Source organism: Prunus persica, chromosome G1 (genome assembly GCF_000346465.2).
Source record: "Prunus persica cultivar Lovell chromosome G1, Prunus_persica_NCBIv2, whole genome shotgun sequence".
In the NCBI taxonomy this organism is placed as follows: domain Eukaryota; kingdom Viridiplantae; phylum Streptophyta; class Magnoliopsida; order Rosales; family Rosaceae; genus Prunus; species Prunus persica.
Window position 1 is genome coordinate 44,623,459 of NC_034009.1, and position 23,651 is coordinate 44,647,109.

At 36.5% G+C, this 23,651-nt stretch overlaps 4 protein-coding genes across 5 annotated transcripts; 3 read left to right on the plus strand and 1 right to left on the minus strand.

Moving 5' to 3' along the window:
* LOC18788687 (ethylene-responsive transcription factor ERF020) lies at positions 1,455 to 2,575 on the plus strand. Its single transcript, XM_007226633.2, has one exon. The coding sequence runs from the start codon at positions 1,534 to 1,536 to the stop codon at positions 2,032 to 2,034; it is 501 nt and encodes a 166-aa protein (XP_007226695.1). The 5' UTR covers positions 1,455 to 1,533; the 3' UTR covers positions 2,035 to 2,575.
* On the plus strand, positions 6,591 to 10,736 carry LOC18793216 (11-beta-hydroxysteroid dehydrogenase-like 5). The gene is made up of 6 exons (XM_007222115.2): positions 6,591 to 6,986; positions 7,811 to 8,003; positions 9,190 to 9,275; positions 9,381 to 9,512; positions 9,749 to 9,913; positions 10,083 to 10,736. The coding sequence occupies exons 1-6, from the start codon at positions 6,804 to 6,806 to the stop codon at positions 10,392 to 10,394; spliced, it is 1,071 nt and encodes a 356-aa protein (XP_007222177.1). The 5' UTR covers positions 6,591 to 6,803; the 3' UTR covers positions 10,395 to 10,736.
* LOC18790842 (cyclic nucleotide-gated ion channel 1) lies at positions 12,514 to 15,151 on the minus strand. Its single transcript, XM_020558302.1, has 6 exons — positions 14,678 to 15,151; positions 14,299 to 14,508; positions 13,869 to 14,161; positions 13,677 to 13,788; positions 13,297 to 13,545; positions 12,514 to 13,038 (listed from the first exon to the last, which is right to left on the minus strand). Exons 1-6 carry the CDS (start codon positions 15,101 to 15,103, stop codon positions 12,514 to 12,516), a joined length of 1,815 nt encoding a protein of 604 aa, XP_020413891.1. The 5' UTR covers positions 15,104 to 15,151.
* On the plus strand, positions 16,687 to 23,058 carry LOC18788606 (probable serine/threonine-protein kinase At1g54610). 2 transcript variants are annotated; one of them, XM_007224371.2, is made up of 8 exons: positions 16,687 to 18,133; positions 18,508 to 18,792; positions 19,412 to 19,729; positions 20,078 to 20,305; positions 21,055 to 21,152; positions 21,724 to 21,838; positions 21,928 to 22,212; positions 22,429 to 23,058. In XM_007224371.2, the coding sequence occupies exons 1-8, from the start codon at positions 17,648 to 17,650 to the stop codon at positions 22,555 to 22,557; spliced, it is 1,944 nt and encodes a 647-aa protein (XP_007224433.1). In that variant the 5' UTR covers positions 16,687 to 17,647; the 3' UTR covers positions 22,558 to 23,058. The 2 variants fall into 2 exon arrangements, with proteins under 2 accessions (XP_007224433.1, XP_020422450.1); XM_020566861.1 differs by having other exon boundaries at positions 21,925 to 22,212; positions 22,429 to 23,049.

Genomic DNA, 23,651 nt, shown 5'->3' on the forward strand with positions numbered 1-23,651 from the left:
AATCAAACAAAATTTGAAGTTGAACGTTGTGTTTCACAAAACTAAAACAAGATTGTACTTTTTATTGGGTAACATCCATTTTTTCCACACCAATGTACACTACATACATTGGTTTAGCCAACCAACTAAACTCTTGGACATCCCCAAAAGCCAAATTCAACTACTATCCCTTCCATGGGTCCTTAGACAAAAGTTCAAAACTGTATTTGTCTTCTTCTTTCTAATAACTGCCCAGTATTTCAATCAATGTAGGCATTTAATGTGACAAGGGAGGCATAGAATTGATCAAACAAAATCTATAATTATGTTTTAATCAACATTTTTCTTCTTCTCCGGCCAAAAAATAAAACATTTTTCTTCTCACAAAAATAACCTTTTTTTTGTCTTATTAAAAGCGATAGTACACAAAAATGACCTATAAATGTTATGGGATTCACGAGAGTTGAAGGAGTTGAAAACCCTAATTATTAAAAAAAGAAAGGGGGGAAAAAAAAAAAAGGTAAGTACATGATTGAATTTGTGTGGTAATTGGTCATTGCTGTGTCTGCCTCTTTCTCGATGACCCGTTCTTCGGGCACAGCTGTTTACCCGTCTTGGAGTACGTTTCATCTAAAACGCCGACGTGGTAAACGGTTGATGACGTCATGGCTTAGGTAAGCACTTAAAAAAAAAAACCCCAGCTTACGCGCCCAACTGTCAACCTCCAAATCAAACGCTCCAATTCTAAGGTGGTTTCCATGACGTGGGTTTTTCTCTGCCTTTCAAATTTCTAAAACCCCCTTGATGTTTTCTGACGTGGCTTTCCACTCTCAAATTCAAACTTGGGCCTTCTGTATTGCCTCTTTCATGGGACTTCAAATAAAACAAACACGTGTTTCTCTGTATGCAACGAGATAGAGACTTGAGAAGAAGCCTTGATGTTAAGTGTGTGAGATTTCCCAATTTCTTCAACTTGGACATGTCGTTTTGAGTTGAAACATGCGTAAAATACGTAGACAATATGTACATATATTATTCCGCAAATATTCTAAAAATATACGGGGAATAATTAGGCTATTATATAAAAATTTAAAATAATTTTTTCAATTTTTCTTTTTATAGTTTTTCTTTTCAAATAGAATGTGCAAAATACATATAAAATACACAAATAATATGTATATTATTGCAAAATATTCGAAAAACGGGTATTATTCGTAAACAACACTTACGTATGTACACGAATAATACATTTTTGTTATAATTTTCTTTTTTGTATGTATTAAATGTCATGTTCACCTTTCACTCAACTTGCTTACGATATTTTTTTTCTCCCCACTTGGATTGGAAAGCACACCGTCCAATCTATAATTCTGGATGGTGAAACCCCCTCTTACTTTGACCATTGAAAATTTTGACCTTCACCTGTACGTCTGACTTTCTCCCTGTTCAACCTATTTAAACACTTCTTCCCACTTCTTTTTTCTTCATCCACAAAAACAGTCACCACCACGTTTTCAAAATCGTTTTTGCAAACAGGACAAGCTTAAGATCATCATGAGTTACAGTTCAGAGGAAAGCAGCAGCAGCCCGGGCACTGGACAACGGAAGTTCAAGGGGGTGCGCCAAAGAAAATGGGGCAAGTGGGTGTCTGAAATCCGCGTCCCGGGGACGCAGGACCGGCTCTGGTTAGGATCTTTCTCGTCCCCGGAGGCGGCCGCGGTGGCTCGGGACGTTGCGTATTATTGCCTACGTAGGCCGTCGACCTTGGAAGGGCTTAACTTTCCCTTGGTGTTGCCGTCTTCAGTTCATGCTGATATGTCGCCGAGGTCTATACAGAAGGCAGCTTCGGATGCCGGCATGGCAGTTGATGCTCAGTTGGTGGCTAACAGATCACCGCAGGCAGGTGGCAGGCAGAGCAACAATGGAAGTCATGGGGTTGAGAGTGAGGTTTGGGAAGACATGGGAGAGAGTTCTAGGACCAACTGCGGAGGGCATATGGGATTTGGCAGTGGGTGTGAGGATTTGAGCATCTCCATTGAAGATTATGATCTCTAAGTTTGGTTTCGGGTTTTGTCATATGTTTTAGAAATTAATTTAGCATGAACCTCTTAAGTTTTAGGTTCGATTTTCTCGTCTCTAATATCGTTCGTATAAAAAAAGAAATTATATAATGAAGCTTTACATGTACACTGTATATATAGTAGATTTGGTAGAATAAATATATAGCAGTATATATCGCTCAGTATAGTCCGTATATATAAAGTCTATGCTCAGGAAATGGAGTGATGATGATTTCACGGAAAGCTAGTTTTGAAATTAACACAAGGCTTTGACCAAAAAAAGAAGTTTTTACCAATGACATGGGCAAAGGCACGTGCCTTTATTCTGATTTGGAACAACTTTCATTCAGCGAGATATTTGATAGATATACTTTGTTTTTGTTTTTTGTTTTTTTTGCCGGAATACATCTTAATTATGCAGATTGAATATATTTAGATGTCTATACGTCATTGTCATGTAGATGTTATTATAAATAATAAAAAAACATAGAGAAATAATCGAAAATACACGGTATTTGAATAGCCGCATAAAAGAAGTATATAACCAGAATGAATTATCATATAGTACGAAGGACAATTAGAATGGAATATGGTGAACCTTTTAGATATCAAAGTCAAGAAACAAAGCACCTTAATAAGATGGACTACCTGATTATAAGGCTTTGACTTCGTCAATCAATCTCTCCAACCAAATTAAATAAGAGAGCTGCTATTTCTACCCACATGTTCTATTTTTTTACCTATTTTATTTTTAAAATTTTTAAAGATAAATTTACCCCTTTGTAAAATTACTTCTAAGGACTTAGGAGGACACAAATTTTCACACACAATAAAACACACTTTTAACACCATTAGATTCATCTACTATCAAGGTTCAGATTATCCACTTATAAAATAATCATTAATGTTATTTATTTTTGTCTATTGTTCAATTTTTTTTGTTTTGGAAAATGAATTGGTCTCCCCTAAAATCGTACTTTCTCTCCTCCACTCTGTCATTATCTTCTCTAACTCAAAAGCTGAAAGAGAAGAACTTTCTAACCCACCAGAGCATGTCTAAACTAAAATCACCCTGAGATGGTTAGTCTTTAGTTTCTTGAAGAAAAAAAAATAGCCGTAAAAAATTCAAGGAAGACTTTTTTCAGCAGGATCATGCAGCCAACGATATATGTCATTGGGTTGGGGCTATCCTATAAACATTGAACACAACTTTAATGGCGCATGCTGTGTTACATCCTTCTGGATTAGGAAAAATTTATTCTCTTACATGTTTATAATTTTCTCTCTCCTGTGACATCCTTGTATGCATTTTTCTTCTCCTCTAAACCATCCTAGTCCAAGTCTGGTGGTGGTATGGCTTTTCCATTTATCACGGCGCATTCAATTTCATGCTTAAGAAAGAATTTTAATGACATTAGTTCCCCTTTTTTATTTTTTTATTTTCCTCTAATCTTTATTATTAACATCAGAGCACTTTGATGTTCACGATGATATTATTAAAGAAACAAAAATTTATAAGTGAATTTTTAATCTCAGCAGTGTGAATTGAATGAATGTTAATCTAATGGTTAAAAAAGTGTCATAATAGATACACAATAATATTTATTTTGCTTGAATTAATAATTAAAGAGTATTTTAGGGATAATGGTAGGTGGAAAGATAGGATTGTGTTTTTTCAAATTTATATAATGGGTGAGAAAATAAAGTGGGTGGAAAAGTAGAATAAGAGAGTGGAAATAGCAGCACTCTTAAATAATCAATACAAGGTGGATTTTCACTTTGATCAGCAACCAAAGGCCCATCCGTGTGGCAACCATATGTGTACCGAGCCTAGAGGCGTTCATGAAAACAATAAAATCTATCCTTATTACGGAAGACTTTCATCAATCTCAAGTATATATTGAAGGAAGTTGAGGTTCCATTCAAAAGAATCAATTGATGATATGAGAGTAGTCCAACTCCTTATAAGACGTGTGATTGTTGGGCTTTTTGTCACATCTCGGGATTGGCTTGGCCCTAGCACGATATTGTCTGCTTTGGGCCCCTTCTCTACTCTCACAATTTTGTTTCTGGGAACTCACGAGCAACTACCCAGTGGGTCACCCATCCTGGGATTGCTCTAGCCCCAACTCGCTTAACTTCGAAGTTCCCATGACTCTGAAGCCAATGAGCTCCCAAAAGGCCTCGTGTTATATGAAGACGGACATGTATATATAAGGCACATCACCCCCTTTCCGTCGATCGATGTGGGATGTTACAATCTACCCCCTTAGGGGCCCGACATCCTCGTCGGCACACTCCCACCCACGACAGAGTGGCTATGATGCCAAATTATCACATCCCGGGATCGGCTCCGCCGTAGCACGATATTGTCTGCTTTAGGTCCTCTCTCTGCCCTCACGGTTTTATTTCTGGGAACTCACGAGCAACTACCCAGTGGGTCACCCATCCTGGGATTGCTCTAGCTCTAACTCGCTTAACTTTGGAGTTCCCATGACTCCGAAGCCAGTGAGCTCTCAAAAGGCCTCGTGCTAGATGAAGGCGGGCATGTACATATAAGACACATCACCCCCTCTCCGTCGGTCGATGTGGAATGTTACACTTTCACACATAGGCAAACCCAGTCTGATACCATGAAAGAAGTTGAGGTTTCACCCCAAAACCAATTGGCAATAGGAGGAGTAGCCTAACTCCTTATAAGCCCATGCAAGGTTTTCTAACTTTCCAATATATGACATTTTCACATTCACATTCTCACGCGTATACTAATATATGTAATCATAATAATGAAATCTGTTTATACCATAACTGACTAAGCAACCTTGGATAAGAAAAATCAGCTCATGGCTACAGTTTATGAAGATACCATGCCAGCTAGCATTGGCATCTCATATATGTCAAACGATATTCGATTGGTGATGATCGAATGCTGAAGACATTGTGCCAATTAAGGGAGGAATCATGAATTTTTTAATGGGTGGGTTAGCAAAAGTTATTAACTTAAAATCTAATGACCAATTTTTTTATGGGTACTTACTATTTCTATAGTTTTTCTAGAAATAAAAGTATACGTAGTGATAAAATAGTAAAACGTAGAGAGTTCATATCATGAGAATAACATTAAATACATGTAATGTATTGTAATTTGAAAAAAGGCTACATGGGCTAGAGCTCATGGTAGCCCTCTACCTAGTTTTGCTAGTGGTTCCAGCTGGCACTATAATACGAATGACATGTAACGATCCGTCTCAATTTTTAACGTACTTGGACAATTTTTAGGGCTCCATTTTATTGATTGCTACAAAACGCACATGCCCAGGACTAAAAAAGATTCAATCGTAGAGGGTTTACTTACTGTACAAAGGTTGAGCATCTCTTGATTGTCTTTGGCTCATTATCTTCAATCTCTAAATATTCACACAACTTTCCTCTCTTCCAAGATTCGTTGTGTTTGCTTTGCTCTGTTTTCAGTTAGAATCACTTGATGGCTACTTTGAAATTCCTAATTTCAAAATCCCTAATTTCACTTTAGCTCTCCATTTTGTTTTAATTGAATTCGCGAGAGTTAATGTCTTTGATTACCACTAGGTGTTAGCTGGATTGGTCTAGGCCTTTGGTATGCTCCTAAATGAATCCTAAATTCAAGTCCTCATTGTACTCGTGTGTGTGAGTTCCCCCCTAACTCTATGATAAAAAAAGGCTTATGAATAAAGGTGGTTTTCACTTTACAAAGTGACCCTATCAGATTAGTGGGAAAATGCCCACCTGGGATGAAAGGACTAAAATACCCATACCACGTCATTAATTATAATGAAATTTAGAACAGAATTGACGACATGAAGCAAAGTGAACCATATAACCTTGGTCAAAATTACAATATGAGTCGGTTTGGGTTTGAGGGAAGAAGATGAGATATGACTATTGTCATCCACATAAAGGGGGAAAAATTAGCCAAAGCAAGAAGCATCTTTTGCAGCAGAAAGAGTTAGAGATTGATTGAAAATTTTGGAGCTTTATAGTTTGATCCGCAATAATATGACTTTATTTTATCTTCCTTTTCCTTTTCTTTTAAGTTTTATTCTATTTTATTTCTTTTTTATGAAAATGAAGTCTACTCCAAAAAGAAAAATAAAACTGTTTGACTTTCAAGAAAAAAAATGATTGTTAGATTAATTTGAATGGAAAATGTATACGTTGACGTGCTATATAATTTCTCTAATTTAACAAGTGTGAGAGAATTGATTGACGGTAAAATTTAATATGAATTTGAGGATCAAAATAAAATTCCGACACAAGTTGAAGGACTAATTTCGATAAAGAAAACCCATTTACAAAAGTTTTCTATATCCAACATCTCCAACTGACCAAACTAAATAGTAATAAGAAATTGAAAACTAAAGTAAACAGGTGTCATCAGCATGGAGGTACATTTCATAAAACAGCAATTGTAGCGGTACAGTAATTCATGCAGGAAAATCCAAAACTTCTTCCATCCGTCACCCCAAGAGCTTGCCACCAACACGTGTGTTCACACCTCTCATTCCATGTAATCAATTGTGGTGTTCATCATCATCATCATCTGCCACTGCGGCACTGCTCTCTCTCTCTCTCTCTTGATCTTATCTCTTCCTTCATGTTATTAGTTTGGATCATCATCACCAGTTACAAAAGCAAAGCCCTTCTCTTGTGTTCATTTGTTGTGGTTAATAGTTTAGAGCTGTTTGGGTGTGGGTTTTGAGGCTTTTTTTGGGAACCAACCAAACAATGGATTTGTTGAACTCGGTGCTGAATTGGGTCGTGCCACCGGCAAGTTTAGTGATGATGGCGTTTGCTTGGCCAGCATTGACCTTCATCACTGGTTGTGAGTGGCTTTACAATACGTTCAACAGTGAACCTATGGAAGATAAAGTGGTTATAATTACAGGAGCTTCTTCTGGCATTGGGGAGGTAAGTCTCTCTCTCTCAGCCCTCCAACTTTCCTATTTTTGTGCTTTTTTTTTTCTTCCATTAATCTGGATAATTTTCTAACATTTTTCAACCTGATATTTATTTATATATATTTAATTTTATAATTTTATTGCTTGTGATCATTGTAAATTGATAACAAGAGTTGGGCACTATTTTTCAAAGCCGGAACCTAATTCTTAGCCCAAAGTTACATGGGCCACTAGGTGAGGCCTAGAAAAAGTCGGCCTAGCTTGGCTCCATTTCATTTAGAGATTTTTTAAAATTAAGTACTTGAATTATTTCAGTCTAAAAAAAGGAACTTGAATTGTTTAGATTGAAGTTATAATTAGTTACCCCAACAGGGTGCAGTCGAGTGGAAAAGAATTTGACTTGTATACCAGTGATCTAGTCGAGTGGAAAAGGATTTGACTTGCATACCAGTGATCTAAGGTTGGAACCCCATCTCACCTTTGTAGTGTAAGAAACCCCTAGTTTAGACCATCACATTTACAAAAAATAAAGAGAGTTATAAATAGTTATTCAATTGGACAATGTCCTATGGATCGGCCCCATCCTGGTCCGTGGTAAAAAGTTGATATAACCCATCCTTTAGCCAATTTAGTTGTCCTAGGTCTTTTTGATAATAGCTCAAGTGGTAAAAAAAACAGTTACACTCACACACATGAGGTTCTACATTCGATTCGCTCTCCCCTCCCCCAACGTTACTTGTTTTGTTTTAAGAATTATACGCACTAGATCACAGATTTTGGTAGTTTGATAATAGTGGTTATAACTTCTGAAGTGCATGATGCCTATGATTGCAGCAAATTGCATATGAATATGCAAAGAGAGGGGCAAAGCTTGTATTAGTTGCGAGAAGAGACAACAGACTGCGACTGATCAGTGAGAATGCAAGGCATATGGGTGCAAAGCATGTCATGATTGTAGCTGCAGATGTTGTCAAGGAAGAGGAATGTAGGCGATTCGTCAATGAAACCATAAACTTCTATGGGCGAGGTACTCAAATTTTTTGGGCACAAGTTTGGTAATTGAAAATGCCATATTTCTTACTACCAAAAGTTTTATTCTTGCAATCACAGTAACAAATTATTGTAGATATTCTTGGGTGATAATGTACAGTATGGTGTCAATGCCATAGTATGGTAATAATGATGAATTGAAAACACAGAGGTGGTATAGATTCATAAGCATGAAAACTAATGACTGCATTGTTTCGATAACATTACACGACATTTCAGCACATTTATCTCATTAGCTCACCCACAAACTTCTTATCACACCAGAACAGCTCATTAGTATATTCCCTCAGAGAATGATGTTAACGGCTGAGATCAATACACATTAGCCATCTGCTGTTTCTGTAACAGAATTGCATCTTTGAGTTTTCTCGACTTGTCTCTCAATTGTACATGATACTATCTACACAAAATTCAATGAGAAGCCTTTCCTCCCTCTCTCTTTTTCTGTCTCTCTCTGTTACTTTTCTGCATAAAATTTAAGCTGTAATTTAGTACAGTACGTTTGTGTATCACATGGGCCTACTACAACTACGAAAGTTGCTGTCACACAACAAGCAATTGAGATAGAATTCCACTAAGATAGAATCAGTTATGGAGCCTTATGGGATACCTGTAATTCACACTTAATTAATTTTGTTTTAGCACTAGGGATTGTATATTACATTTGTATATCCAAAGACAGCAACTGTATAGATATACTTCTGGCTATCTATTGGCAAATTTTATGTGTTAAGCACAAGGTAAACACAGTTGCTTCAATGGCAGTTGTGGTTTTCTAGCAGCCATGGCTGCTGCAACTGCTGTACTAAATAATACAGCTGCTGATCATCACTAGCAAGATTAACTACTCTACTGAGCATGATTAATTCAAGGATCAGTTTTCTCGGTTAAGTTATATAGGAATAGGATTGGATTGAATTGTTGGAAACTGCAAATATAATATTGCATAGTTCAGCTTGTGAAACAAATGCACTCAGAGTCTTCTTGGCAGTCAATTTTGTCTCTTTCAATCTTTATGATCAAGTTATAAATTTGTCAGAAAGGTCTAGTGCATTCATGCATGTCTGTTCTGAAAGTAAATGTCATCCAGGTAGAATCACGTTTAAAAAAAAAAATCATCATTTTTCTGTTTCAACCCTTTAAATTTGTGTCCAATTTTGCAGTGGATCATCTGGTAAACACCGTAAGTTTAGGACATACGTTCTACTTCGAGGAAGTTACAGACACCACTGTCTTTCCCCATTTGTTGGTAAGGATTGCAAAACTGAATGCACAGAACTCCAAAAATTTGTGCTAAAATTTTAATACAAATTTTTTAGTTTATTGCGGTTTTGTATGTCTTTATTGCTCTCAGGATATAAACTTCTGGGGGAATGTTTATCCAACATATGTTGCTCTTCCTCACCTACGTCAAACCAATGGAAAGATCATTGTTAATGCATCAGTTGAGAGCTGGTTACCTCTGCCGAGAATGAGTTTGTATGCAGTGAGTATGCATTAATAAATCAGGCATTGCATGTTGTTGTGGGAAAGTTGAATTAAGTTATTTTCCACATATTGCTAGAGATATGATTATTGAGTCACAAATATCAAACATCGTATTCACTGTCAAATAAGAATAAATAAAAAAGTGCATGTGATACGTACTACTATAGTAACCCATCAAATGCTCTATGTGAAACTAATTTAGTGTCCTTTTGTTGTGCTTTGAATGATCACTAGGCAGCAAAGGCAGCTCTGGTAAACTTTTATGAGACACTCAGATTAGAAGTAGACCATGAGGTAGGGATAACAATTGCAACTCATGGATGGATAGGGAGTGAACTGACAAGAGGCAAGTTCATGGTAGAGGAGGGTGCCGAAATGCAATGGAAAGAAGAAAGGGAGGTAAGCTGTTAGTTTATGGCTTTGATATTTCAATATGTTGGCCCAATGAAGTACACACCATTAAATTGGACTAGCTAGTTTTAATTCCAGGAGCAGACCTGCTAATTAAAGAAACAGTACTTTTACTATGGTATCATGTATGATGACAGATATATTTGTATTGTGGTAGGTACATGTGACCGGTGGGCCTGTGGACGATTTTGCAAGATTGATTGTAGCTGGGGCTTGTCGAGGAGATGCGTATGTTAAGTATCCGAGCTGGTATGACATCTTCCTGCTTTACCGGGTGTTTGCACCGAAGGTTCTCAATTGGACGTTCCGCCTGATTCTTCCAACACATGGCGGAAGGAGGACTTCCCTTGTTGGCACTGGGAGGCCTATTTCAGAAGGGTATGGAAGGCCTTTGTTCGAAGGCACGCCTCCGAGGAAACTTCCCAGCACATTCGCCCCCCAGAGTCCCCAGCAGCTTAAAATGGAATGAAACATTTCAAGGAAAATAGCCATGTTGTTAGCCTCTATCTGGATATTCAGTTTGTTCAACTTGTGTTCTTTAGCCGTCACGGGGATTTTAGAGATTAGGAACAGAGTTATTGAATTCAGTAGTTCATGTAATAAACTCTTTCGATCAGCTTAATAAATTCCATAAAGAGCATATCTGATCTTAAGATTGATATGAATAGAGTGCTTTCAACATGTTCTCTTCGTTTTTCAATAATTCTCCTGCTCGGGTGAAGGATGTGACAGAGTAGTCGTTTGTTTTTCTGTTTTCTCATTTCTGATAGTAGACGAGAGTGTTATGTATGTTTGCTTAATTGTTCTGTTGTATCACAAGTATGTTTGCTTAAAAATAATTCTTTTGTAATGCTTTTCATATTTTCTTTTGTTGCAACTTATAATACATTTACCGAGCGGCTATACTGTTTATAGAGTAAAATATTCACAAAGTATAGCCGGGCGGCTATACGCTTTTAATAAATTCGAATATTCAAATGGTATAGCCGCCCGGCTATACGCTTAAAATAAATTCGTATATTTAAAGAGTATAGCCGCCCGGCTATACTATTTAAAATTCAAAAGTTTATCATTTTCTTTTTAAAAAATATAAAATTAGTTTCTTTAAGTCAATAAATAGTTTTTATATTCTTTTTTGTAATTAAATAATATCTTAGCAGTATTTAATTATTTTCATTAGTAATTATATTTTAATTATTATTTATTTATTGAGTAATTAATTAACTCCATAAATTATACTAGCCTCTCTGCACGCGCTTCCGCGCTTGCGAGAGGTTTTTAAAAAAAAATAAGTAAATTTATTTTAGAATTAAAAAAGATAATGGGTAGTTGTGTTCCATAAAAATAGGATCCATTATCTGCTTTTTCTTTTTCTTTTAATTTTTTTAAATATGAAAAAGTGTGAATTTACCATATTATCCTCATTTACTTAATAATTTGAATTCTTAATGTTTGCATTAACCAAGGGCATTTTCTGGTATTTTGAATGTTTCACCATTCTCTGCCTTTTGCTTTATATATATAGATTACTTAATAAATAGTTTTTAATTTTTAATTTTTTTTACTTTAATTTTCATTGGGATAAAATTTTCTTAGGAATAGCTAATTGCTTAGTATAACTAGCCTATTTTGCATTGTTTTAAGTTTATTATTTTTCCTTCTTGGGGCTTTTTTCTTTTTCAGTTTGCTTAGTTTTCGTTTGGTAATTGCTTTTTGGATGGACTTATGTGAATGCCTTTAATTCTTATAACTATTAACGGGTTGGCGATCCAAGTATGGGTTATCTTCTGGAACTTTTGTTGACAAAACTTCGTTACGCAGCTGGTGAAGGCAATTCTGAATCAAGTAGTGGAGAAAGTTCAGGTATCACGCTGACCCTGCTCATGGTCTGCAAATTGTTGGGATGAATGCAACCATGCCAAATGCGACAGCAGTTGAAAATTGGCTTCAGGTAAGTAGAACTATAGAACATGAACTATGATCCTTCTTGAACAAATGTTTGACTGTAGGCAGTTTGTCATTAACACCTGCAGGTCCCTTAGTGTTGCCTATCTGTGGGTGTTTGGCAATTGATTTAAAAAATATAGATACAAAATTCTTTACTTGGATTGTGGAACTTAATAATGGGATCTTGAATTCCACTCTTAATGTAGTTGTTCTGTATATGATGAGTAAAACATCTCATAATAAGTTCTGTCTTTCAAGGGAAAGTTAATGAAATAGTTAAGTCTTGTTTTGGTAGAAGAAATTTCTAGACACCAATGAATCAATTAGGTAATCAACTAACTTGATTTAGATTTAACCTTTACAGTGATTGAAAAGTACCACCATGTTTTAAAATTTTTGGTATTTTCGATTCTTATGGGCAACTGAGGCTCTCTAGAAACCATATAGTTTACTAATTGACAAACGACGAACTTCCTTCACCACTGATTTCTCTTACCGCAAATCCAAAAGGGATTAATTTCACAACACGTCAATATCAATATGGGGATTATTTTCACAGAACAACAATACCAATATGAGGCTAAACTTCTTGTTGAATCAAAGAACAAAAAGTATTGGACGTGTGAGGCGCTAAAGTTAAACTAGAACGGGGTACTAAAACTTTCTGATTTCCCACCTTCATGGATTAACGGGGGAGGATTCACAGCTGACCCCCTCTTTGCTTGGCGACCACGCCACGTCGCTTGAATGGAAGTTGCTGCCAATAACTCCTCTTGAGAGTTTCGCATCTCCTTGTTGAAATGCCACCAAAACCTAGAGACAACAGTCTTCAAGTCGTTGGCCATGAGAGCAAATGCTTCAACTTTTGTGTGAGACTTGACAATTCTGGTCGAGATGGGTAAGTCGGAAAAGGAGGTAAACTTTGATGCCCAATCTAAAAGTTCTTCTCCATAGAAATCATTTTTCCCAAGAAGACGAGTGCTTGAGGGAGAACCACTACTCTTATTAGATGTGTAGTCCCATACAATGCCTTGCGTGATGAAGAGCATCTTATCAAGTGGTTCCCCTTCTCGAATAATATGGATGTCCTCAGTATACATGACTGGCTTAAGATTCTCACAGATTACTTTCAACACTTGTTCATCCACCGTTTGAAGCATTGGCACCTATATATATGCATGTATACGTAATAATCAAATGACTAGAAACATGATTATTATATATACTCGAATTAAAGTCTTTTTGACTGCTTATCTACTGACATGATTACCAACTAACTCTTAGTCAAGTGATACTTCTCTTGCCAATGTTGAACGAAGTCTCACTCGTTGTTCAAAAATGTTAAAAAACTAGTAACATGATTGGTTTAGATTATCAGTTAGAGGCACTGAATTTTCTGATAGATAGAGGAGTGTATAACTTACTTTCTTTAGGATAGCCAAGCAGAGATGGTACTTGATATTGTTTTTATGTTCCAAAGGAAGAATAGAGAGCATATTCTCTACATGAACATCTTTGTTTTCTTCAAGCTTTCGTAGTAAGTTTTCCATGATCACCGTCTTCATTTCCTTTGGGAGGCCATTTTTAGATAACCATAATTCTATATCGAGATCTTTCATTTTCATCTTCCGTCTAAGTTTCTCTGATCTTGTAGTTGACAACTGCATATAGGTCTGTTCCGCCACAAGAAAGGTAATTCGTTAGTTCATGTCAACACTATTAATGCTGAGACTGATCATCCAATAGAGAAAAAATTTTAACCCCAAAGAAAAAGTTTACAATAGAGATTTATTCCAACACCAACCTGTAAATTTCCAATGAGATATAAGAATAGTAGCAAGCCAATTATAGAAATAGACACCGCAAAGAGGTTTTCCCATGCATAGGTACTGGTCTGGAGATTTTGACCAAGAGAACTGCAAAAATGAAAAAATATATATATACAGCCCCAACAAACCAGTTAAGAAAATTCTGTTCAGATAAATCTTATGCATACCTTAGATTCCGTAAACCCCACCAGAAACAATTCAAGAACTTATCTAGATAATCCTTTGACCCCAACACCTTAGACTGAATGGCCTCAAGAAATATACCAAAATCAAATGTTGTTGCATTTGGTGGGTTTACAGGGCAAAATTTATTCAGAAATGTTACTCTAGATGTTACGTCTCTAGATGTATCGCCATTACAATGAAAAGTACTAGGTTCACATCCACCACTTCTACAAGCGTACTGCCAGCAAGCTGTTTCTCGTTGAATAGAAAAAAAGTACCAAAAGGCTCCAAGTACCTAATTGACCATCGAACTTTAGCTATAGAAAGTTCAGAAAATTGGGGAGAGGAGGGAAACAATGTAACTGCAAAGATTTAGGGTTCTTAATAAATATTACTTTAAAGCAAATTTTAGGAAGCAAGACTGAAACTTACATGACTAGCAAGGATATAGAGAAAGAAATTGAATAAACCTTTAACCCATATTCCAGTCTCCACGCTAGGATTCTTGTTAAGCTTCTTACACGATAGGTAGATGCAAAGAACCCGGGGCACATATTGCAACAAAACAAGAGAGCTCAGGAGCTTCCTTGTATTCAAAAATCTCCAGACCCTCATTTTCAAAAAGAGAAATAAAATTACAACCTGCACATGTGACAGAAGTTTAAGCCAACAGAGTAGTTGTGATACATGTTCAGTAAATTAAGGTACGCATATAATCTAAAATTTATCACATTTGGTCAACAATTTCTTTGTTCTTGTCATAATCTGCTGCCTCCATGCAGCAAATACTACAATTTAAGGCTTCTCTTACCTGAGGAAGGGGAAGAACAGATAAAATGTCAATCAGGATGCAGGATCGCCAAATCTTCTTAGCTATAATCAAACCATCCTTAACTAGTTTCTTTCCTTTTGAAGAAACTACTTTGGATGCTTCAGAGGCCCCAGATGTGTCAACTTCTTTAACTAGTGTTCTAATTTGAAAAATAATGTGCACTATATAAGATAGGTCGGTGATTGATCTTAAAATAAGAGCAGCTTTCTTCAAATTTTGGTCCAATCCAAGGCACTTGCGATCCTCATTGATGATAGGAATGTAAAAGAACAAAGGATCCAGTGAGACTGCACAAACACATGATATTATAAATAACTTGTTCCACATTGGAAGGAACGACCCTTGTGGATCAAGAATTTCCTTCATTAAATTTGGCCATTTTTCCCAAGGTTCTCCATCTTTCATGGCAGATTTTCCATTTGCAGCTTCTAAAGTCAGAGCAGTTTCTGGATAAATCCTGAAGAAGACATACCCAAAATTCAAAATTTGCAATATTATGATCATATATTTTCATTGTGATCACAAACATGTTGCATCTTAATGAAGGCTTGACACAACAAGAATTTTCCTTACAACCATCAAGAAAATAACTAGATGTTTGGCTTTTCAAATGGTAAAGTCAGATACTTGATACAAAATAAATTCAAAAGAAGACAAATAGTCTTAGAGAGTGAGAAACTTACAACCTCAGGAAAAAGGTTTTCTCCTCTGAGCGCTTCATAACTAAAGTTATTTCAGGGATGTCCACAGTTGAAGCTTCTTTGTGATACAATATCCTCTTCACTGTATCATACTTATATATTGCCTCTGAACTCTTGATAGAACTAAATTCAAGCATGCAAGGTACAAAAACATTGTTCACAATTTACTTTACATAATTGTTTTTTTTATATATACAAATATTCTCTTATGCAGACGTCTGGACGTTATTACCGGATGCCATTGTACACATGGAGGAAAGTAGGGAGGTAGTAGAAAATATATTAATTGTACGACATGCAATGACAAGTTTTACATCAATTAAGATTTCATTAGGAAATTAGAAAATTTGTAAGTACTAAGGCTTAGGCAGAAAAACAAATGTAACAATAAGTTAGTGCCGTTTTGATCCTTAGCCTTAACAAAACAAAAAACAACAAAAGAAAATTGCGTTGACTATGGTTGTAATTGCCTTGTCCCCAAGTATCAACAACAACAGCAAATTTAGTTTATTCCTATGTGAAATTTTTGCAGGTACCTTTTTCTACACTTGTGGATAGCAGGCGACTTTGACAACGAAGTGGTTGTGCCGGCTACAAACTGATCCCAACCGAAACATATATATGTTTGTCCACAAAAGGAGATGCTGATGTCTGAGATAAAAATTTCTGTTTGATTAACTTTATAATTAATTTTGACTGCATTTGAAAAACAAAAGTAAAAAAATTTATGAACTACACTCTTTTGGGAATTCTGGAATTGGTTTGCTACATTAATTCACACACCTTGAACTCAAGTTGAGAAGAACTGATAGATGGCAGCAGTACCTCAAGTGGAGCTTCAATAAGGATGGGGCAAAGTGCTAAGAGGAGTGGCAGAGCAGAATGTGGCACCTTAAACTCCTTTTTTTGGTCATTTTGGTCCTCCAACTCTTGCAGTGTTCCAAATTAGTCACTCCATAGTATTTACTGTTGATTTTTAGAAGATAATTATATATAAATCCAAATTAACAGTGTTATCCTTCAAATAGACGGAAAAATTCACATAATTTGATGGATGTACTAAATTAGGGGTTCGAAAACTCCCTAGGCACTAACATTCGAATTTGGTGCAAGAATTCGGTCCGATTCGATCGGTTTGGCGGTTTGAAATTCCACCTTAGACATGACACCTTTTGAAATTCATAAATGCTAGCCTAAATACATGCAATGCTACAAAGACATATTGCGACGCACGTCTTGATATAAAGCATGCAATGCAAGCAAAGCAAAAACCAAATTCCACTCACTCCTCCATCACTCTCTTCTTCTCAGCTCAACCTATCTGAATGGATGCTTCTTCTTCTTTGCAACTCTCTCTCTCTCTTCCAGAACAGAAACAGAGAGTCAGAGTCAGAGTCAGAGTCAAGAGTTTCCTTCCTGTCAAGTCCTCAAAACCTTCGGTCCCTCGCGTTTCTCGGGGCCATGTACGCCCGCAAATCTCTATCTCTCTCTGCCAACCTCCAAATCACAACACACTACGTTACCCTCTTTTTTTTTTCCCTCTGTTTTTTTTCTTTTCTTTTGTTTTTTATTTTTTTTGGATTTTCCATTCATGTCCTCTCCTCCCTCCCGTTCCTACTTCCTGGTTTCACAATCAACAAACCAAAGGCAGTTTAATTATTATTATTTTTATAGGACATTAATCGATAATTAGAAAAAACAAACAGAAAAATCTGCAAACCCAGAAACTCCAGGCAGCCCAGCCAGAACTCCTGCAATCCACGAGCACTTCATTTCTTAATTTTCAGGTGCAGGGATTTCTGGTCTGGTTTTTGGGTCTCCTATCTCTTTTGGGTATATATAAATTTATCTGTATTTCCTCCTATACATTAAAGCTTTGACATTTGGGTTTTGAGATTGGATTTTCCACACCTTCTGGTTTCTGCCACATTCTTTGATATATAGAGGTTTCTTTCTGCCTTTCCTTTCACATTTCCCGGATTCTGAAATTCCATGGAATTTGGGTATCTGGGTAAGGGTCAATAATCATCAAAAGGCTTTAGCTATGTGAATTCAGGTTATTTATTGGGTGGAAAGAGATACCCAGATTGAGAATTTGAGGAGAAATGATGGATTGAAGGGAAACTCTTGGGTTTCCCCGGTAATGCAGGCAACATATTTGATTAATGATCTCACTCACATATTTTGCAAAAGGGGTGATTAGTTTGGAAGCATTGGAAACAGGGGATTTTGGGAGGCGCAAAAAAATATGGGCTGCATTTGTTCAAAAGGAGCCTCAGAACAGGAAAAGGTGGAGGATACTGACACGGTAGAACACCCTTTGAAGGATTATTCGGTTCAATTGGTTGCTCCTACCCCATCATTGAGAGATGACTTTGTAGCCGAAGTAAGTGGTCTTGGTGGTGGTGGTGGTGGTGGTGCTGATGGGTCAGTGCGCTTGTTATCAAACACGGCCTCAAGAGCCAATAGGAGAAGCAATGCTGCTAATGATGAAGATCCTAATAAGACCCAAGTCATCTCAAAACCTGGGAATTCTAATCATCAAAGATGGGCAACAATGGATATGGAAGCAAGTGAAAAGCAAACGGTGATGTCTAGGATAGTGAGCATGCCACATGGTGCAGAAGGAGAACAAACTGCTGCTGGATGGCCATCATGGCTAACTTCGGTTGCAGGAGATGCTATCAAAGGGTGGGTGCCTCGACGGGCAGACTCGTTTGAGAAGTTAGACAAAGTTAGTTCTAATTGTTACTTCTCTAATTGCTATAAATGCCTGCTCTGCTTCAATTCTGTTGTGGTTTCTATGTCATGACATGTTATGTGATTTCAAAGATAATGTTAATGACTGGTAAATGGATTTCAGCATGGGCTGAATGTTTAAGATAGAACAGCATCATGTGCATCTTTGTGTGTTTATATTTGTAGTTGTGTATTTTACATTTGATATAAAATTACCGTCTATGTACTTGGGACGTATGTACATTATTTATGTCAGGTTTAGTTTGTATGTGTAGGCAGAATTTTTGTCTCAGGGTGAAATAGCTGTCCAGTTGACTATTAATTCAGCCATCTTATGTTTAACATTTCCAATGAATGTTTTCTTTGCAGATTGGACAAGGAACTTATAGCAGTGTATACAAGGCTCGTGACCTGGAAACTGGTAAAATTGTTGCACTGAAGAAAGTACGATTTGTAAATATGGACCCAGAAAGTGTTCGCTTTATGGCTAGAGAAATCCATATTTTACGAAGACTTGATCATCCAAATGTTATGAAACTCGAAGGGCTAGTCACTTCAAGAGTGTCATGCAGTTTATATCTTGTCTTCGAGTATATGGAGCATGACCTTTCTGGTCTTGCAGCAACACGCGGCAACAAGTTTACAGAAGCTCAGGTACGCACTTTTGTTTTGCTTTCAAACATTTAAAGATTTTCATTGTGCCCATTATTTGTTTAATGAATCAGGTTGTATGGTTTGACATGTTTTACCTATGAATTAAGTACTAATTGAGTATAATGAATTCTTTTTTTAATGTTAAAGATTGAAATTATCAAATTCTGTAACCAAACAGAGAAACAATCAAATTCATTTTCTATTTCCTTCCTGGGAAATATTTCAGTGAAATCAAGAGATGGGGCCCCTTCTTCTCTTGTACCTTTCTCGTCTGTCTATTTATTTACTTCGGCTTCTTATCATGAGTAGTCCCTGTACCATTTCAGACATATCATTTTCGTCCTTATTCTTTCAAGTCGATCAATGTCATCCCCATCCTCTCATGTCGCACATCAATGTCATCCTCAAAGTCAGTTCCGTCCAATTTTCCGTCAAAGGAATGCTATTTCAAGCAATACTAATGTTTGGAATTTCTGTGAACTTGTTATGTTGTCTGTACTCACCTTTTTCTTCCGTTGAAATGCCATTTTGTCTCTGCTTTTACTGTTATTTTAAAACTGAAGAATACTTGTTTGCAACAAAATATTGTTAAACTATAATTCATGTGATGGAATTGCAGATTAAATGTTATATGCAACAATTGCTTCTTGGACTTGAACACTGTCATAGTCGAGGTGTCCTGCACCGAGATATCAAGGGTTCAAATCTTCTGCTTGACAATGACGGAGTCCTTAAGATTGGTGACTTTGGTCTGGCGACCTTTTATGAGCCTGGTCAAAAGGAGCCATTAACTAGTCGTGTTGTAACTCTCTGGTTTAGGGCACCTGAGCTTTTGCTTGGTGCCACTGCGTATGGAGATGCTATAGACCTGTGGAGCACTGGCTGTATCCTTGCAGAAATGTATGCTGGAAAGCCTATCATGCCTGGTAGAACAGAGGTAAAGGAGTTATTCCTATAAATCAAATGACAATTTGTAATGATGAGTTATGTTTACATTCTTAGTTTCATGAGTTACTCTTCTCCTTTTGTTTGCTTCGTTTATGATAAAAATTGCCAAAACTTATAGAGCAGTCAATTTATTCTGCATGGGATTTCTTCGAGAATAAGTTATCAATAAGTTTCATATCTTCTAGTTTTATATATTTGTGCATACAAATTATCTGTAAATGTTTTACACATTAACTGAATTTTCTCTTGAGTTTTTATATAACTTACATAAATTTAGTAATAGTAGTAAAATCAAATCTGTTGTATTAAGTGGCAGTTAATATTTGTTATTTTTCAGGTGGAACAAATGCATAAGATTTTTAAGCTTTGTGGTTCACCGTCTGAGGACTTCTGGAAGAAAACAAAATTACCACATGCAACTAGTTTCAAACCTCAACAACCTTACAAGCGTCGTATTGCTGACACTTTCAAAGAGTTACCTTCTTCATCTTTGGCTCTTATTGATAGACTCCTTTCAATAGAACCAGAGAAGCGGGGATCAGCTGCTTCGGCACTTAGCAGTGAGGTAAATTTGAGTTTCTTCTTTTAATATTAAAACCATATATGCCTTCATACTGCTGTTTAATGCTATATATCTTCTGGTTTTGCGTTAGTTTCACCAACTTGAAAATATTATATCATGCAATTGTTCCTATAGTTTCCAGAAATTTCATGTCCTCTGTGTTTTCATTGGAAAACAATGGTCTTTAGTTCTGGGAATAGCAATTTATTGACTAAATGAAGTTCTGAGAATTGAAGAGATATTTTCTTTAGCTTATTGGATATGGTTTCTGCTACTTAAGAAAAAAAGTTCCGTCCCATATCTGACTTTTTCTCAATCTTTGCGTAACAGAAAAACTATACTTTGTCAAGAGCTGAGGGAAATGACAAAGGCATAAGGATCACTTATCTTGGCAGGAAATTATTGAAATACATTTAAGTTGTTTCTCTTATGCATATCCGAATTGTATAATTAACTGGGTTATCATACACGCCAATGTAGACCACATTTTGGAGAAATTGTTTGAACTGTAAGAAGGCCTTGGTATTGTTCATTTTTCCATTAAAACCTACGCAACCGATATTACCTCTAGTCAAGAAGAGAAAAGTATATTACTTGTTATAGCTAACCAATTATTTAGAAAAAATCGAAAAAATTGCAAACATGGAAAATGATTTTTTGTTCATTGCTCCTGTCAATATCCTTTTGATATCATTTATGAATGTGGTTCAAGTGTAAATATTGTTAATTTAATTTGGATATGTTTATTTCAGTTCTTCACTACGCAGCCACTACCTTGTAATCCATCAAATCTACCAAAATATCCTCCAAGCAAGGAGTTTGATGCCAAGCTTCGGGATGAGGAAAAAAGGTACATCTCCAGGAGGCCTCTATTTCTTTGAGTCTCGTGTAGATATTGAAGATAAGAAAATATTAACAATCTTATTCATTTTAGTTTCTCACAGTTTTAGTTGTAATATTGTACTTCTCAGTTTATTTTCCTCCTATTATCCTTTCCCTAAACTGATAAGTTGATAGTATATTGGGAGAGAATGAATAAGTAGAAGTATTAGAAGTATTGTTAATTATTTTTACTTGAGGCAGGCTGTGTTTGGCACTTAGAATTATAGCTTCTAGGATTACTGACACGCAGGTGTGAATTTTGGATATTTTTACTCAACCCATTTTTGTAATATATGATGGTGATATGATGATTTATAACAGAAGAAAGTAACTAAGCTGTCATCTATAGATATATAACTCTACTAGGTTCCAAATCCCTCCCAGCTTTTGCTTGGAGATAAGTTTTCTGAGTGAAGCTTAAATTAAAAACATCTGTCTCCTTTAAGATTAGTAAGAAGAAAATTTTATAACATTTCTCAAAAGGTGATGCTGTCAAAGTTCCTCGAGTCTTATATATTCGATCTCTTATTATATTTCAGGCGAAAAGTAGATGCTTTTAAAGGACGTGGTACTGAATCTGTTAGAAGAAGTTCAAGAGATACCAAGGCAGTGCCAACGCCAGAGTTTAATGCTCAGGGAGATGCATCTTTGCAGGTATTATAAATGGCTCAACACATGTACCCATTAATTAATTCTTGTACTTGATATTTTGAGTTTCACTTTGGCTAACATAAGTATAGCAGGGACAGAGAAACCTGAAAACCACAGGTCACAAGTACATGCCCCAACGAGACAGTGTCTCTGGCTTTGCAATGGAACCGTCCGGAGGAGCTAGGCAGAATGGATACTCGCATTGTAGTTCAATGATACACCCTAGTACAGTAGAATCATCATTGAATAAGACAGTTTCTACACTAAATAAGTCAGAGCTAAGCACACAGAAATCTCACAAGCCTCAAGCTGGAGCAGACTTTTTTATTTCTTCCAATAAGAAGGATGAAAGAGTGTATATCAGAGATTCCAGAATGGTAAGGAATTGATTTTGTTTCTTCTAATGTTGTCAACTAATCAGGGATTAGACAGGACCATTTTAACACAATGTGGCATAGATTACTAAAGAATGTGCAATCTTTTTTGTAATTTTGCCCATATGCCCTTTTCAAATTCCTTTTCCTTTTTGTACTCTTGTTTTCTGATATAACGGTATTCTTGAATTATGAACCGCCTTATTTGTATGGTTTCAGGGCTATGTACCCAAAAACAGAATCCATTACTCTGGACCATTGGTGCCCCCAGGAGGAAACATTGAAGACATGCTCAAAGAGCATGAAAGGCAAATCCAACAGGCTGTACGTAAAGCACGGGCGCGTTGACAGGGGCAGACCAAATAGAGAACTTTGATAACAACCATGGAAGACATCGGTGGTCCTGAACAGTCGCTATTCTGCTGCCTCTCTTGTAACCATGCTGTCTGCTCACCAAAAACAGCCACTTGCACCTGCCAAGTTTGCTAGTGAACTATAAAAGCCAATGAGAAATGTTAGCATGGAGGCTGAACCAAGATGAACGTAGTTACATATTCAGAAATGAAAAGCAATGTATGGGGTGGATGATATATTCTTTTGTACCGCTGAAGTGAGAAGCGATAAGGATTTGTGGGTTTTTTGTTGGTTACTCAACAATTATAGGTTTCGGGCTTTCGCCCTGTACAGAGGACGGATGTTGTTGATGTACATTGTAAGATATCGATTTTCTTTTCTTCATGATTCAGGTTTCTTGTAAGTTACGAATACGCTGGATTTTACGTGCTGATATGCATACTGGGCTAATCTGTCAACAGTTTGTACGCAATAATAACCAGTTTTTGAGGCAACATGATCAACTCCAGCGATGCTACTCTTGCTGTGGAAAGCAGCATTAGAAGATGTATTTTTTTCCTTCCTATCTAAAAGGGGAAAAAAATTTAACAAAATAGTTATCTCAAATATATCTTTAATGTGACACCAGACTGTAGGGATAAAATCATTTTTTACCACATTACAAGACAACCTATTAACATCCACAAATAATGAGACAAAAATGGGGCACCGCCATCGTCCACTCGAAGCTTCCCTCCGCAATCCTAAAACAGCAATACAACCACAACTGGACGAGGCTCCTATAGTATTTCCCACCGTTCATGTAATGGGAAAGACGCTAAGCAACAAAGCTGACAAACCCTAGTTGTGAGACTGGCGGCGCTAGAAAAACCCTAACCTATATAGGACGTTATATTTTGCTAGTATCTTTTGATAAATAGTCCGTTCATTTTAGAGAGAAATGTTAGGAATTGAAGGGGTTTAGGGAGCTGATGAGAGAGGAGACCAATCCATAAATTAAACTTAGGGTAACCCCAAAAAAAAAAAATTATCCTCGGACTGTTAATGGAATAAAACAATGAAACCAAATTGACAAAATTGAAACGTCC